At 44.0% G+C, this 18089-nt stretch overlaps 1 protein-coding gene and 2 long non-coding RNA genes across 4 annotated transcripts in view; 1 reads left to right on the forward strand and 2 right to left on the reverse strand.

Moving 5' to 3' along the window:
- LOC309525718 overlaps positions 1-12229 on the forward strand; it is a 45002-nt gene extending 32773 nt beyond the window's left edge. Inside the window, exon 2 of the long non-coding RNA XR_014216500.1 lies at positions 10823-12229. This is a non-coding gene — a long non-coding RNA (uncharacterized lncRNA). The remainder of the gene's footprint in view (positions 1-10822) is intronic.
- On the reverse strand, positions 2155-3688 carry LOC309525281. Its single transcript, XR_014216132.1, has 2 exons — positions 3081-3688; positions 2155-2770 (listed from the first exon to the last, which is right to left on the reverse strand). It is a non-coding gene; the product is annotated as an uncharacterized lncRNA (long non-coding RNA).
- Positions 4881-18089, reverse strand: part of SLX9 (SLX9 ribosome biogenesis factor) — a gene marked incomplete at its 5' end in the record, with an annotated part of 40215 nt that continues 27006 nt past the window's right edge. For both annotated transcript variants that reach the window (XM_082209972.1, XM_082209973.1), the window contains 4 exons: positions 4881-5557; positions 8546-8611; positions 12971-13124; positions 16933-17001. In XM_082209972.1, the coding sequence (XP_082066098.1) occupies positions 5431-5557; positions 8546-8611; positions 12971-13124; positions 16933-17001 (416 nt within the window). In that variant the 3' untranslated portion in view covers positions 4881-5430. The remainder of the gene's footprint in view (positions 5558-8545; positions 8612-12970; positions 13125-16932; positions 17002-18089) is intronic.

The raw sequence follows: 18089 nt of genomic DNA on the forward strand, positions 1-18089 counted from the left end.
GCATCCTCAGAGCTATTAAACATTTTTCAAGGTAATCAATCAATTTAAGCTTTTTGATACATCTTCCAGGCTGTTATGCAATGTTATTTTATCACCCAATTATGCAATTATGCAGTGTGCAGGCTGAAGATTTTTCCTAGCTCTAGACAGTTTCCCAACCCCACAGGTTTGTTCCCCTGGTGTGATGATGAATGCCTTCTGAGCATGTGAGGCTTTACCCTTTGTCCTCTCTTAAATCACAATTAAATGGCAATTAAGATGTCTTGATAACCTCTCATCACTGCATAATTATTTCTGCTGGCAAGAGCACCAGCAGTCAATGTCCAGTCTGCCATTTCCTCCCCAGAAGTTGCCTGTCTACTGTTGTCCATGAGATTTAAGCTCCAGGCTGGATTACAGCAGTGCACTCTGTAGGACTCGCCTGAGGTCCATCCAGAAACTGCAGAGGGTGCAAAATGTGGCTGCTCATTGGGGCAGGGTATCGCCAACACATTACCCCGCTGTTGAAAGAACTGCATTGACTATGTCCAATGTGCTGGCTTTGGGGTATAAAGCCCTAAACAGCTCAAGACCAAGACACCTGAAAGATTGTGTCATCCTTTATATACCCAGCTGATGGCCTTTTGCAGATACCATCTCATCAGGAGGGCTGCTGCATACCATAATAGTCTTGCACTTTCTCACAAAAACCCTAATGGTGTGGGGTTGGTTTTCAGTGTGTCCATGCCATGATGCCTTGGCAACACGACAACAGGCCTTTTCTGCAGTGGCTCCCCATTTGTGGGATACTCTCCCACAAAACGCTCTCCTAGCGCCTTCATTGCATATTGCATATCATAGTTGAACTGCCCTGGGATCATTGGATGAAGGATGATGATGATGTCAGTTTGCTCAGAAAAGAGGGGACTGGGAACAACTGTTCTACTCTGTTTAGTTTGTACCTGACCAGCAAGGGCTGAGCATGGGCCACTTGACTCTAGATACACATAATCTCTGAATCTTATGAGGGAGAGACTTGCTCCGGAGAAGAAGACACCTGGTGTTATGTTTTGAGCCACAGCCTCATGAGTGCAGAGGAAAAGGCAGGCTTCAGTGGCAGCCTGGACAGCTCCATGCAGTGCTCAGCTAGAAGACTTGATAAGAGCAGAGCCCAAAACATTCTTTTTCAGCAGCTGCCGCTCTGCCTCAGCAACTAGCTCTGCCTTTGTGGAAGGAGCCCCCCTGCTTTCCCAGGCATTGCTGTTGATGGAGCAGGCGAGACGGTGGCTCTGCTAGGGCTGCTGAGCTGGGGTCCTCAGGGGGCAGCGTGGCAGGCATGCGCTGGAGAGGGACAGGCACGACACACTCCTCTTCTGCAAGTGCTTCTGGGTTGGGATCTACATCTGGGGCTGGCCCTGAGGACAATTTTTACTTCCAATCTGACATACACAAAAACCAAGTCATTCGTTTAAAATAATATTTGCCAGGGTGCTTAAATAAGATTGGATGCTATGACTTTAAACATCACCGTTAACACCAACAAAATCTTAACAAGGGGGTGGGAGGACTGTGTGTTGATGGCATTTCCTTAGGGTTATAGCATTCAGTTTTATTCCCTGAGCCACCTTTTAACATTGTTGCTCAACCAAGCCACTGAAAAGAACAATAGGGCTGTCTAAATGTAGAATTTGTAGGTACTGAAAGAAGGGGATTGTTTCAGTAGCAATCTACTGGTAACTCCTTATTAGACCGTTCCAATTAGACCGTTCCCCAGTAAATGTCTGATCTCAGACTTTGGGCTTTCCAGATTTGTATGTTCCCCAAGAACTGCTTTTCTTCCCATTCTTTGTTATAATAAATTGCTGTGCAAGGTGAGACACCAAGGCTTAATTTACATTTATAAATACCCCATGCCCTAACATCTCCTGTGGTTTAATACCAAAGGATATATTTATGGTGTGGATAGATCCTGTTCCTCCAATCTAGTCACTTTGTCTAGAGTGAACCATGTCATTCAATGTCTTAACATACCAGCCTGATAATATATTGTCAAACATGGGAATGAGGTGCCTCCATTCTCTTTCCCCCCCAATAGTGCTCTGGCTTTAATTTTTGCATTGTTTTCGCATTATAACTTATTCATTGATTATATTTGTTTTAAAACGTTTTAAACAGTTTTAAAATGTTTTAAGTATTATTTTATTAAAATGCATTTTTATCACAGAGATGTTTGCTGCTCTTTTATGAGAGACAGGATATTAATTATATGAATAAATGAATAATAATTTATTCTTGCCCTATTTGCTTTTGGTAACAATACCTCCTGCTGCAAAGAATTCCGAAAGGCAGATTTATCCCTTGTTTTTAATTTTCCCTTTTATTGTCGCAGGTCCTATTTTTAATTTTTAATCCAATGAATTGCCCTTCCGCAGTATCTCAAACATTTGTTACTCCTTGAGGAAGTGAGACCTTTAGCCAGATTCTTTGCTTCACCATCCTGATTTACCTGGCTTTGCAAATTGGCTGACATCTTAAGGCAGGGACAGCCAATCTGGTGCCTTGCAGACGTTGTTGGACTCCAACTCCCATCAGCCCCACCCAGGCTGGCCAATGGTCAAGGAAGATGGGAGCCAGAGTTCTCAACATCTGGAGGGCCACATGTTGTACACCCTTGATTTAAGGAAAGGTGAACCATAGCAGATATTGATCCATTTGGCTTTCCTTTCTTGACATAGTCTACAGATTTCATTTTCAAGAAGCCAAGTCATACATGTGCTATTTACAGTGGTGCCTCGCAAGACAAAAAGAATCCGTTCTGTGATTCTCTTCGTCTAGCGGTTTTTTCGTCTTGCGAACCAAGCCCATTGACAGATTAGCGGATTAGCGGCTTTTAGCAGCTTATCTGCTGATCGGATCAGCTGATAAGCGGATTAGCGGCTTAGAAAAAGGGGGGAAAGGGAAAAAAACCAGCAGGAACTTGCAAGACATTGTCGTCTTGCGAAGCAAGTCCATAGGAGATTTGTTTTGCGAAGCACCTCCAAAACGGAAAACTCTTTCGTCTAGCGGCATTCGTCTTGTGGGGCACCACTGTACTCAAATACAAGTGACATGTTGGCATGAGGTTTTATGATTCTGATTTTGATTTCAATTATGATTCCTGAATTTGGATGATGTGCCCTAAGTATAATTTTCCAAGGTACTACACACCTGTGGTTTGTTTTGTGTTAAGAATTTATTAAATGCTTTACAGTTTGTGTTCAGATAAGAATGATTATTTGTTTGATAATATACTGTAGCCAAAACTAGTAGTATATCTGAATAACTAATAATAATAATACAACCAAGTTTCATGGACTGGCACCCTAAGGGGTTAATGAAGATAGGACTGTACATTGTGCCCCCCCTTCATGTTCTTCCTCCCAGCCAAAGCAAACCTGGCTGCTCTGCCAAAAAGAAATCAAATCAAATCTGGTGGTGCTTTAGCTGAATGCTATGTCTGTGTGAAAAACTGATTTTTTTCCAGGACTTTGTCCTTGAGGACGATGCCAACTCTGACTTGCATTAAAAATACCTGGGTGGATGAGCTTGCAGGAGTAACGCTCCCCCACCCAAGTTATTCTTTTACCATTAGCGCAGGTTGGATGGTCAAGTGCGCTGTACTACAACACTCTCCAGTTTTGTTTCGTTTTTTAAAAAAAACTATTAAAGATTTCTTTAACAGTCTCTTTTTTCAAGTTGTGTTTTCTACAGATCAGTTCCATTTGTTGTCAGACATTAGTGTTAGGTTAGGAAGAAAAGGGGGGAAAGAGGGGGTCGGTGAGTGGGGTGGGGCTGGGTGGCAGTGCTTCTATTCTTCCATTTAGTGTATGTGTGGGGTTTTGTGTCAGTGTCACTCGTGTGTGTTCTTACTATTCGCTTGTTGTATTTCCTTGGTGGTGAGAGGTTGGGGTGGCCTAGGGCAGTGTTTCCCAACCTTTTTTGGGCAAAGGCACACTTGTTTCATGAAAAAAATCTCGAGGCACACCACCATGTGTGCCTATGTGGGGCACGTTACAGCCCCATGACGTCAGCGCGCAGCGTCACGCCGGGAGGGACGCACGAAAGTGTAAGTTTCAATTTTTTCCCTCCCCCTTGCCTTTCTTCTGTGCCAACCGCCAAAAAGCCAAGAATCGCGGGACCGCCGGCGGAGGGGGGGAGGGCGAGCGGAGGCAGCGGCGAGCCCCGTTCCTCCCCATCCGCCCCATTCCATGCAAGGAGCGCGAACAGGTGTGAGAAGGGGGTCAAACCTGCGGGCCGGGGAACCTCCAAGCTTTGGGGGTGGGGGGGAGGAGGCAGCAAAGCGAGGCAGGAAGGAGAGCGCGGCTTGGCTGGGTGAGCTTTGGCAGGGGCAGGGAATGAGAGCTCGCGAGGCAGGCGCTGCGGATGGAGGCGCTGCCCGCCGAACTCGCAGGCAGCCAGGCAGGCAGACGGCGAGAGCCCCGCGCTGGGCGGCCTCTCCTCGCCGCCACCGCCCCGCCTCTCGCCGCCCGACTCGCCCGCCTCCCTCCGGGGACGGCGCCCCAATCGAAAATTTGACTTTTTTTTAAAAAAAAAATCTTTCGAATTTTTTAATTTTTCCCACGGCACACCAGGCAACATCTCGCGGCACACTAGTGTGCCGCGGAACAGTGGTTGAAAAACACTGGTCTAGGGTGTGGTTGGTTGTCTTTGGTTGTCTGTAGTGAGATTTGGTTTTGTGTGTGAATGTGTGGGTTTTGGGGTCAGGTTAGCCAGATTGATTTGTATACTGCCAGCAGATTCTTTTTGTTGTCTTGTTGGAGTAGGTATGTGATAAATGGGAACCATACCAGGGTGAAGGCATCTTCTTCTATTTGTCACCATGTCAGTTTCACTACTCATCATTTTTCGTTTGAAAAATTAGGGTGGTATTCCCTTTATTATTGCTATCTTACAACATCATACTACGGGGGGAAATGTTTATTATGTAGAAAAACAAAACTTTACATTGTGCACCTGCCAAATCAGTATCAAAAACTAACAAGAGCAGATATTTTTCGGTTGAATTGTTCGTGGAAACAGGAGCAGACTTAATCTCTATTAAATATAATTTCAGGAGAATGATGCAAATGCTGCATTACTCCTAGAGGAGAGGATGTTATACTTCATAGGAACTATGGAAAGAAACAACATTTGGTGTGTGATATAGCAGAGAGTGGGTATCGAGAACAATCCCCCAGAGCTTCTAGCAAAACAGCAGACAGCTTTGCAGCTAGTACTGGCAATCATCAGTCTTGGCAGCCTTATTTCTGTTGGCGGAAAACAAGGTCACTGAATGTCATAATCCTGTGGACTCTTGCAAGTTATGCTGGCATACTGGGCATGTAAGGTCACCATGCAGTGTGTTTGCGAGAATCCAATCTCTTGCGCTCTCAAACAGTCCCAGCAATGAGGTCAGAATGGCTTCCCCTCCCTCTCCAGCTGCAGCCTTTTGGAAAGATGCTCGCCAAGGACTGTCAAAGGGCTAGCTTTGAACAAAGGATCTGATATAGTCTTGTGGAACTGTGCTACTTCCTGCATCCTAGAAAAAAAGGGAGAAAATGCATCAGATGATAGGCTAGCATTACAAGAGGCAAGTTAAAAGTACAGTTGTACCTTGGATCCCGAATGCCGTGAGTTTGCGAACATTCTTTGGAACCCAAACATCCAACGTGGCTTCTGATTGGCTGCAGGAGCCTCCTGCAGCCAATCGGAAGCTGCGCCTTGGTTTCCGAATGTTTTGGAAGTCAAACGGACTTCCGGAACAGATTCCATTCAACGTTTGAGGTACCACTGTACTACCAGTCCTTGAGTGAAGTCACTCACTGTATTCAGGTGGGGCTAACCTAACCTGGCTCTGACTAAACTTCTAGCACACCCCAGGGAACAAAAAGGCATAAACTGGAGGGTGTCATCTAGGCACATCTGCTGTGTGAATTATGGGGGTCAGTCTAAGAGAGCTCACGAGGAAGAGTCATGTGCAAACAGCAGGACTCCCAACACCTGAAGATGCTCATATCCAAGTGTGTCTTCCATATTCCTTGAACAACTCAAACTTATTCTATGAGAATAGCATAACATACCTACTACAGTGTGAGTTCAATTAGACAGAGCCCTTTCCTTGCAGCTGTGCAGAGCATAGAACCAGGAGTTCACAAATAGGACCTTTCATCCTATTCCTTTGAATTACTTGATGAAAGTCTGTAAACCAGGGCTTTGCTTCTAGGGTGGCTTGAGAAAAGTAACATAAATTCAGGAGTGTGTCATGTACACACCGGAGGTCTGTTTGTAAACCAAAACAGGTTGTAACCCAAGGCGCTCTTTTGCCAATGGGGCCTCCAAGAAAAATTTGTTCCTAATACAAAAAAAAAAAGGGGGGGGGTTGTAATCCAAAAAAAAGTTTGCAAACCAGGTTTGTCATGTTTGTTCGCAAACCAAGGTACCACTGTATCTGGCAATAGCACTCTTCACAGAGCAAAAGTGTAGCTATGTATTTAAAGGATTGCCCAAAATGTGCATTTGTTAATTTATAGGGAAATGAATATGGTCTTGGCTAGGGTCTTATCAGCTCTGGGCTCTACAGTGTGCTTAGCTGTCTTATAAGCCAAGAAAAGCTTAACGTTTTAAACTTTTAAAAGGGGGGAGGGAGAGAGAGAGGAAATATGGGGCCCTCTGAGCTACCAGTATGTCTCTGAGCAGAAGAGCTCTCTGGATTTATTTGAAACACAATCTTACCTCCAGTGCTCTCATTATAATATCTCGCTTGAATTTGCCAGAATCCAAGTTATATTAGCCAGGCACAATGGCGTTTAGCTGGCGTACAGTTGCTACATGTGTTTATGCAAACAACACTACTGGGCAGCTCTACTGAAGCTAAGGGCAGTTCTGTAATTCTGCAAGCCTCACAAGGAGTATATGTGCCATCCAGCAGGGGTGTGCACTGAATTCAGACAAATCCTGAATCCAAGATGAAGTGTGGCACCTCAAAAAGGTTTGGGGCTTGTTGGAGGTGAAGTCGGAACTGGAACCCTTGAAGCACTTTGTGGGGCTTGGCAATTCAGATGTCAAAAAGCGACTGCAGACAAGCATATGCTAAAAGCAGAACTAAGCTTATCATATAAGGAAAACGCCAGGGAAGGAAGAAGAAACACCAGCACTGGGAGAGTTACGTGAGAGATCGTTGTGACTAACAGGGCCAAGTTGTCATCAGAGGAACTGATTTTACCTGGAAAGTCCCCTTACCTCCACAAAAAATGGTGGGCATATTTCACGGCAGTTTGCCAGTTTTCTTATCCGGTGATAAGGTAAGCTCTCTTATGTATGCGATTTTCAGAACATTTGTTCACAAAACATCAGGGGAGAACATGATTCCTTTTTTCCTCATTCCAAAGAACCAAATTGGGGTCTGAACCAACTTTTGTGATTGGTACATACCCCTACTGATGCCCTGGCCTTTGGCTAGTGCAATAAAAGTTTATGAACATAGCCCTCGTCTTTGGGACCTGGAATGCCTTGTCTTTTTCAGTTAACATTTTAGCCTTTATTCCTCTTGCATGCATAACATTATCATTTCCCAAATTAGCTGCTTTGGATAAACAGGATGGTGTTGCGTCGGTGAGTACAATCATTTTCCTGACCTGCCGACTTTTCTCTGGCACAAACAGAACTAAGGTTACAGAACTCTGCCAGAAGAGGGAGGGGGGAGAAGAGAACAGGATATTGGCGCTGCCTTGGCTAAATTCTTAGGAAGTGCCCACCCCTATCCCCTGCAATCAGTGAACAAAAATACCCAAGAGGAACAAGGCAAATTGCCAAATTTTGCATTAGCAAAGCCCACTTATGCAGCAGAGCCCTTGGCCCCCGGCAAGTGAGTCATCAGATCAGTGAGACACAGACTGAGAACTTCCCAAGGACAAATGGACTTGCCCAAACCTCTTGCTTCTGCAAAAGCACAGCAGGAGGGACTCACTCAGTCCGACGTCTAAAGGCATGGAAGGTTCTGAAGAAGCAGATGACATCCCAACACCCAGCAAGAGACCATGGTGTCACTTCAGCTGCTGTTTTCAAAAGGGGAGCTATGATTTAGAGGCCCCGATCATCAGCAGAGAAGTTTAGCAGGAGCAATATGAAATTGCTTCTGTAATGAAGTGCCCTCTGTGGGGTTTAATTTTCACTTCCTTAGGATGGGAGGCCTTGGATGGGGGATGTGCAGTCGCCTATCTGGAGAAAGAAGGGGGGGAGAGAGCGAGAGCAACCCCACACATTTTGCCATGCATTGAAGGCACCAACATGGGAGGCTGGGATGGTTAGGAGGCAGCGGAGTTCCTCAGAAATTATGGGATGGTGTTCATGCTGCTACTTCAGAGTTTGTTTCTGCTGCTGGTTGCGCAGAGGAGCATGACTTCACGACACCATGGTGAAGAAGAGCCACATCACTGGCCCTTATGACATCTTCTTCTATTTTAAGGCAAGACAGGTTTTGACTTTGCTGCCCAGAAGGGCTTCTTGTGACTGTCCCACCATTACTCACAAGACTTGGCGTTTCTGGGTTGATTTCATCTGACAGAAGTTAGTCAGCAGCATCTTCTTTGCTGGGCTGAAGAAAACAAAAACTAAGTATTAATTGAGAACAGTATTGACACCAAAGACCTCCCAAAAACGTTGCCATGTTGGCCATCCAGACACTCCAGGCCCCTTCCAGTCTCAAACCCCACCCCCTGCACTTACCTAGCATTCTGTGGCCACAGAGACCTTTGAGGTTTTACAAAGGACTTTTTGTCCTTCGACAAACTCTGAATTTGCTATTTCTCTCTCATAAACTACAGCAGCTAACAAAGTAGATGTTAAATTATTACAGCAAAACATTTTGGCTTCTGCCAAGGCTGCAGCAGCAGCACCCTTTGATTCATGTCAGAGCAACAGAAACCAAAATGATTCGCCCTGAGAATGTTGTGTCTTCTGCTTTGTTACTCACTGTTATAAATACATACTTTAGTGATTAACTGCATTCTTTCATGATCTAGCACAAACCTGTCAAAACTACTGTCTGATGATTTAAAAAAATGTCTATATTAAAATAGTTCTGAGATGAAATCCTCCCCTGAGAACTTACAGCTCTAATATGTGGGAAAGAAAACTGGCATCTCCAAAATTGGGGGCACTGGAAGGAGGCTGCCATCGCCCCCCCCCCCCCCCGCCAGTATGCTCTGGGATGGCTCTGCAGCAAGAGAAGGCTCTGAGGAAGCCAGCACATCACCCAGGAGAAAACGGCTTACAATTGCTGAAGAGACAACAGAAAATCTGCAGCACGGCAGCCCCTTGCTCCAAACCTTCAAAGCAAACTGCACTGCTCTTGTTACTTCTAGAAACATAAAACATCGGTTCCTAGTGAAGTAGTCCCAGGTGAAACACCTGTTATTCCTGAATAAGACTATATTAAGACTACTCTCTAAGCTTCTCATTACAGATTTGAATCAATGTCTTATCAGACTTCAGGTTAACCCAAAGTTCTCTTTGAGATCAAATGCATGTGACCTGTAACTAACCCAAGAAATAAGACTTATTCCCATATACAGATGTCTGTGTCACTTGTAGAAACTTGCCTCAAGTGCCTGTGATGTGCTGCTGGGATGCCCGCCTCATGAAAGGCATCCTTGTTTCATTACATGTTGCAGACTTCATTCATTATAAATCAGAATAAAACCTCAATTGAATGCACTTATCCCCAGCAGGGGATCACATTTCTGGAGAATCTGATCTTCTATGACTAAAAGCTGACAAATCATTGGGAGTATAATTCCTCATTTATGCAATAACTGTAATCCTCTAAAAATTTGTGCTGATTAAATAGCACATGCAACAGATTCAGACTGTGAGCAACCAGAACAGCCCCTGCACAAAGGAGGAACTACAAAGTGGATTTACAACTGCAAAGTGGATTTACTACAAGAAGGAGCAGCAACCATTTTCTAGACTTTGAACTAACAACTAGCTGCTTCTAAATAAAAGAATTAAATGTGGAATGTAGAACTTTTATTTGATCCTCTGGGCTTGGTTATGAACTTTAAACATCTTTCCCCACCCTTGCCCACATTAAAATGATTCTGACCATTTCATTCTGAAGTTCATTCCTTTTCATGACTGTAATTTAGCACAATCATTTCTGGAGCATCCTTGAGAAACTGAATAGGGTTTGTGTCAATCTGAAAGGGGGATGGGGAAGAGTCTCCATCTTTTGAAAAATAAAACCTGTAGTGTTCCTGTCATGCTCCTTGGTGCCCCCCCCCGACTAGTGGGTGAGGGACACAGAGAGCATTCTCAGCACACCCAGAGCAGGCATGCCAAGAGCAGGCATGCAGTGCTGCCATCTGACTGGATTTTATTCTGATCCTGATCTGATTTGAGGATGTATTTTAATTGATTGTCTGATTTTATGTTAATGTGTTATACATTTGATGTTAGCCGCTCTGAGCCCGGCTTCGGCTGGGGAGGGCAGGATATAAATAAAATTCTTATTCTTATTCTTATTATGCGCAGCTGAAGACAGGCTGGTTAAAACTGCGCAAGTCAAGCTCCAAGCAAGGCCAAAGGCTTGAGAAATGTTTTTGCACCAGGTCTGCTTGAGTTGCCCAGTGCAAAAAGAGCTTTCCAGCTCCCCTGGCTTGCTTGGAGCTTGACTTGCACAGTTTTAACCAGCCTGCCTTCAGCTGCGCATGGCTGGAATAACACACGTCAAATGCACATTAGAGGAAGGATTGCTGCCGTTCTTAAAGTCCCCACCACAGGGGCGAGAGCTCTCTGGCTTTAGGGGTCAACATGGCTTTCCAGGCTTCTCTATCTGACCCTGGGGACTCTCCCAAGGCCAGATTGCCCCCTCAGTCCCACACCCTCTGGCCACTCCTGCCTGGGGGTTTCCGCTGCCTGGAATGTGTCTTTGAACTCCAACGGAAGCATTTCGCCTCCTGTGCAAAGCTGATGTTTTGCCTCTGGCCCCACCCCCGCAGGCATGCGGCCCCTGCAAGGCTGACCAGCAGGGAATGTGGCCCTCAAGTCGAAAGAGGTCTCTTGCCCTGAGCCCGTGTGGGGAGTGCTTAATGTGTTGGACTGTGACCCGAGGAGCCAGGCTTTAAATCCCTGCTTGGCCAGGAACACCCTGGGTGGCCTTAAGTCAGTTACTGTTGTGGGGAAGAAACATGTATGGCACTTTGAGATCCTTGGAGAAAACGGCAAGATTTAAATGCAATAAATAAAAATAAATTACAATACCCTGGATCTACTGGCTTAACGCATCTGAACTGTTTCGAAATTAGCCAACCGTAACACAATTCCCAGAGGGAATCCAACACAAACAGACAAAAAACAAGCAAACTTTTTTTGGTGTAAGTTGACATCTCAAAAAGGAGTTATTTTAGGAAACCAGTTGCTAGGTTTTCTGAGAGACAGTCTTTGTTTATACATTTATCAAACAATAACTTTGAAGACAAGGTGCTGCTACATGTTTTTCTGTATTATGTTGATGTACATTTTTCTTCTTTTCTCATTCTTCTTTTTAAGTATTAACATAGCATTTTTCTAAAATTAACATTGTAATGAAAAGTATAACAAATAACCAAATATAAGAACCTATCCTATTCAAAGTAAGCTTTAATCAGGAAAGAGGAAATGAGAGGGGATATAAACAAAATAACTCAGACAGCTGTAAATTGTAAGCAACAATCCATTAGATTTGAAAGTATTCTGAAAATCGTTCCACTGGATATCAAGCTATCAAAAAACATAAGTGAATTCACACAACCACTGAATAAGACCGCATTTCTGAAAATGTCAATACAAAAATGCCTTATTCTGTGGTAAATCAAAGGAAGAAAGACTTTCCCATGCTAACAGTGCTTTGGGCAGCAGTCCTAAACATCTTTTCAAGCGGGGAAGTCCTGCTGAAGTCCTGACTCCTCTATAGATATACACAGGATTGCTGGACAGAGTGTCTATTCAAGAAAGCCACACAACTGAAGACTCCAGAAAGGCTAAATGCCTAAACCAAGTCTGACGACAAGACATTTTAGAGCAGGGCTGAGGAACCCGTGTCATTCCAGATGTTCCCACCATCCCTGATCATTGAGCAAGCTCTCTACGGCTGATGGAGCACAACACCAGGAAGGCAAAAGCCCCTCACACGCCAGTTCTAAAGCTTACAATAAAATCTGTTCTTAAGAAACATGCATCTGTATCGAGAATTTAATTTTAGCCCCTATTTATGAGGTAAAAAGAACTGGGAACTGAGAGGTCAGTGGAACTCCTGCTCCGAGACAAGATCATGAGCATGTGAACTTTTAATGAAAATCTTGTGTGGATGTAGAGCAACTCCATTGTACCCACTTGGCACTCACTTGCAAATATTTTCTAAGCATCATGTTTACCTTCAGTGCTCAGTTATTGAAAATCTTGGTCTTCACATACTCATCATCATAACTAATTTTCTTTTCTCCTTTACCTACAAAGGTTTCCATGGCTTCCTAGGGCGGTTAACGTGACTATTCAAATAAGAGAAGATTCTCAAATGATGCAAGAAATCAACCACAAGGACTTTCAGTGGCAGCTAGTAAAAACTGGAATGGAAGGTCTCCACCAGGATTTACTTTGCTATAGAGTCGTACCTTGGTTTTCGAATGCCTTGGTACTCGTACGTTTTGGCTCCCAAATGCCACAAACCTGCAGCCAATCGGAAGCCGCACCTTGGTTTTCGGGAGTCAAACAATCTCCCAGAACAGATTAAATTTGAGAACCAAGGTCCCACTGTATATAATGGCCATATTTCTATAACCCTAATGAATATAAAAAAATAGATGGAAAATAACTTCATGCTTTTAGACCCTAATTTAACAAGCAAGGGTTCCAATTTCAAAATCTGTTTAACACCTCAGCTTACCTAAATTGTGTGTGCAGCACTTAAACTTACGTTTTAGGATGTCTGCAGAACTTGCTGACAGCTACCATGTCTGAGAGCTCAGGCAGAGCGTCCATCAAAGGATGCATATCTCCAACGACCGGGGTAGCTTTTCGCTTTGCTTCTGCTTTTTGTTGTTGTTTTGCTAGCTTGATATTTTCTATTTCTGAAAAACAGGGGCAAGAGGGAGAAACAATTGTTAAGTGAGTATCCAGGGGTCAGCAAACCTTTTCAGCAGGGGGCCGGGTCCACTGTCCCTCAGACCTTGTGGGGGGCCGGACTATATATTTTTTTGGGGGGGGGGGATTGAACGAATTCCTATGCCCCACAAATAACCCAGAGATGCATTTTAAATAAAAGGACACATTCTACTCAGGTAAAAACACGCTGATTCCCGGACTGTCCGCGGGCCGGATTGAGAAGGCGACTGGGCCGGATCCAGCCCCCAGGCCTTAGTTTGCCTACCCACGGAGTATACTTTAAATTCTGTTAATTGAATCTTTAAAATGTCTTTACCACTTTTTAAAGTCTTATGTCTGAGAAGTTTGTTACAAGTCTATTTTGATTAACTACAGGGTCCTGTCATAGTTCCATCATTCTTTCTTTAGGAAAAAATATTTTGCTTGACCCATGAGGGTAACTATCCATACTGACTAATTACTAGCTGAAATATTATTTGGGGCAATAACATTATTTCTGCCACAATGCTAGAGTGAAATAGGAGAGGGAGGAATGCAGTGACCCAGCCTGGTCACTGGAAACATTCAGTCAGCCAGGGTTGGGGCTTACAGAACTGAACAAAAGGAGTCGCATGGCATCGGAGCACCAAAGGGAGCTTTCCAGGCTCACTCAGATGTAAGATCCGGTATAATTTACCTAAGTGCACAGCATAAAACCAGGAGTTAATGAACTTTACCCATTCTGCTGTAACGAGAGAGAGAAGGGGATGGTTAAGCCACATATGCCCATTTTGAACCCACTATCATGTAGATTCAAAGAGGTCACAGTGTCCCTCTGATCTCCTTAGTATGAATGATTCAGCTCGAAAGTAAGATAAGATTCTACGGATTCAGAAGTGATTCAGAAGATAGAATCCTTTCAACGTGGTTAGATCTCTTCAGCCCTTCATTGGAATCCTAGGAGCTGGAATTTACAACATCCTTGTTTCTTTTGGCTGTCCTGTTAACGTTTGCCTTTTCAGATGCTTGTGACAAATGTGGATGTGTATACTTCACCTCTTGTCTGGAGAGCACATGCATTCTGATCGCCAGTACTCCTGTTTTGGGTCCAGCACTATGAAGTTGTATTACTTCAAAGCTTTCAAAAAATGAAGCTTAGACATACCTGATTCTGAATTCTTTTCTTATGAAATCTTTCTAAGGACAGAGACATTCTACCTGTGATTCTAGTGGCTGAAACTGCATCTTTTTTGGCTTTAGTTTGATATGATTTACTACTGCTTAGAATAGAATATAACCTGAATAATTTCTATTACGCCATTAGGCAGAACTTCAGTTCCCAGCTGGCAAACAAAAAAGGGGAGGGCAAAAGGCATTACATCTCTTCAAAAAAGAAATCAGGCAGAAAGCAAATTAATCCCAAAATACGTACATTTGCATGAAGTCAGCTTTTGAAGATAACAAAAATATATTCCCTAGTCAAGTGATTAAATCTTACAACAATTTTCTGTATAAGTGAAATTTATTGTATACTAGGAAAATTATCTGCTTTATAGACAAGTAACTGTTGAAGTAAAAACATATATCATTACCAAATGTGTAATTAAATTCCTTCAAGTGAACACCCTGTTATTATACAACAGGAAACATTATTCATGTGGCCCTAATAATGCAGTTTCCACATGTTTCTTTCCGCACCTGTGAGAATATCCAATTTTTACTTTTCAATCAAATCTAAGGAGGTATCATGGCCCTGGAGGCAGATTCACCTTCTTCAAGGGATGAAGGTTGGAGACTCTGAATCAGAAAAAGAACTGCAAGCGAGGGCAGAAACACTTCTGCAATGGGAGCCAAGGGTGCTGGCTTAGAATCACAGAATTGGAGAGTTGGAAGCGTCATCAAGTCCAACCCCGCTGCAATCAACTAAAGTACAGTGGTGCCCCGCAAGACGAATGCCTCGCAAGACGGAAAACCCGCTAGACGAAAGGGTTTTCCGTTTTGGAGGTGCTTCGCAAAACGAATTTCCTATGGGCTTGCTTCACAAGACCAAAATGTCTTGCGAGTTCCTGCGGGTCCCCCCCCTTTTTCTAAGCTGCTAAGCCGTTTATCAGCTGATTCGATCAGCAGATAAGCCGCTAAAAGCCGCTAATAGCGCTAATCCACTAATCCGTCAATGGGCTTGCTTCGCAAGAAGAAAAAACCGCTAGACGAAGAGAATCACAGAACGGATTCTTTTCGTCTTGCGAGGCACCACTGTATCTGTGACAAGAGAACTACGTCTCGGAGGACCCTATTTCAGAAGCATCCATTTGACTAATTTCCCTGGCCCCATAAGATTAAGAGACTGCTGGGGTGGCCTGGGCCCCTGCAGGTGAAGAGGCGCCTTTCAGTAAAGGCAGAGCTTGCAACTGGAATACAGGCGCTGCTCTTATATAGGGACTGGCCTAAGTCTGGCTGCTGCGGAAGCAACTCCAGAGCTTTACCCTCTGTGAGTATTCAGTCTAAACCTTGCAAAAGACAGCCTCACCACAGAGCAGAAGAGGGAGGATTTTGCCTTTCATTCTATAATTTTTTCCTGTGTCCTCATTTCCTCACCATGAACCCAAGGTATCCTAATGTATGACAAGGTTAAGGCTGAGATATCTTTGCTCAATAAAGAAGGAAAGTGGGGTAGAAAGTGGGATGCAATAAGCCCACTGGGAGAGAAACATGGGATTGACTAGTTCCATAATTCATTCCTGAGCTGAAGAAAGCAGAGGAAGAAGCAGGCAAGCCAGAGGTCTATTCTTAATCTCATCCTGCAAGATCTGAACAAGTCTCCTATGAACTTATTTTAAATCCTCATGCAATAATTAGTCATGTGTAAACCAGGTTCTGACTAATTTTTGTTGTTGTTGTTACTATTATTATTATTTAGATTTTCTTGTATTACAAAAGTACATACAGTGTCTCAGTTTTCTGTTCACAGAATCTTTTCTACAGATCAGTTTTATTCAATGTGAGGCCCAAATATTATAGGCGGATTAAGGTTGGGGAAGAAGAGAAGTTGGGAGGGAGAAGGCTGGGGTAGTAAACTTTCTTTTTTAATATTGTGTGTGTGCGCGTGCGTGTCATGTGGGTGGGTTCTCTTTAGATTCATTTATTAGTTTTCTTCCTATTAAGAATTCTGTAAATTCCTCTGAAGGCAAAGAGAGCAGTCTGATCCTAGAACTGGCAGCTGCTTTTCTCTATCCATGCTTACGTGAATTCTCCTGTTCCTCAACACCACCACCCTTGGAAATTTAGCCACTAAAAGTGAAATGAGCATACAGTGACCCATAGAGAAAGGCTGTCCACAGCTCCATGAGCACATCTACTTTTCCCTTCTCACTTCCATGGGAAGTGACTTCAGAATTCGCAACCGTTGAGTTTATATGTAACTACTTTTCATGTAACATATAGTCATTTCTCTGGCTCCGAGTGCTTGTAAGTCTGGAAATAACATTCACTTTGGATTGTCTAACCCTGTTTTAAAAATATTGTACATGAGTTTTGATAATCTATTACTTGTTAGATAATTCAGCAAAGTTAGAACAACTGTGAGTATTACAAGTGCCACCAGCTGAACATATCAATTACTTGAGCAATCAGCCAACAGAGCTTCAGGGAGCATCTGAAACTGCTTCCGGTCAGGTGGATTCCCATATAGATTTTCAGGTGCTTGCCGACTGCACAGAATATTCTTAGGTAAAAGTCTAAGCATTGAAGAGTTAGCTGTCTTCTGTGGAAAACAGGATTCATCAAAATAAGACTTACTTTGCAACCACCTCTCCTTTCGTAGCTTCATTTTTTCTTTCTTAGGCAAAAGTACCTTTTCATCTTCACCTGAAAAATCAAACAGATGTAACAATAAGTGAATGGCATTCAAAAGAGTATCCTTTATTATTGATAAAAATGCCTAAAATATGCTAGCCACTGCACAGAAATCAAAAGCTGGCTCACAAAAACAAGACAGGAAATGGCAATTGGGAGGAAAAGGAGAAAACATGGCATTATAAAACCATCAAAACATTCCAAAGATCATGTTGAGGTGAGAAAATACGTAGGTGAACCATCTGTTCTCACTGTACACTTTAGGATAGAATATAGCTATAAATGCCAAACCTATAGGATCGATTACAACAGCAAACTTGCAATGTTAACAACCTTATTTAAACCTCAGAGAGAATAAGGAGGCTCCCCTTCTCAGCACTTGCTAATTTAGTATTAAATTTCTCTATGCGTTTAGGCCCAAATTCATCCAAAAGGTACACAAGTCAGTGCACTTATGTTTGTGCTATTTCAAACCCAGAGCCCAGATGGGAACAAAAGGGATTTAGACAGGTAGGGCACACCTGCCATCCCGTCCACTTTGGGTCACAAGGCAGATCCTGATAAGGATGTGGCCCATGGAGCCAGAAAGGTGCGTCCCGTCTTCATCCCCAATAAGCCCAGCTCTGCAGCCTAGCTATGGAGAGCCAATTGGGGCTGGCCTGCCTTCTGAAGGGTTAGGTTCCACAAGGTCAAGAAAGGGTGTGGCAGTCCACAGTTGAAATACCGTATTTTTCACACCATAGGACGCACTTTTTCCCCTTCAAAAATGAAGGGGGAATGTGTGTGCGTCCTATGGAGCGAAGACAGCATAGCCCCGCGCCCCTCTGCCGGCTGGAGAGGTGACACGCGGCTATGGCAGGAGCCTCTATAGCCGTGCACCACCTCTCCAGCCGAGAGAGCGCGCTCGGGGCTAAAGAAGCCCCTCCACAACCCTCTCCCGGCTGGAGAAGTGACATGCAGCAATTGCAGCAGCCTCTTTAGCCGCGCGCCATCTCTCCAGCCGGGAGAGCGCGCACGGGGCTAAAGAAGCCCCCCCGCAACCCTCTCCCGGCTGGAGAGGTGACATGCGGCTATGGCAGGAGCCTCTATAGTCGCACGCC

This window comes from Podarcis vaucheri, assembly GCF_965113315.1.
Source record: "Podarcis vaucheri genome assembly, chromosome: 1".
NCBI classification, from domain to species: Eukaryota; Metazoa; Chordata; class Lepidosauria; order Squamata; family Lacertidae; genus Podarcis; species Podarcis vaucheri.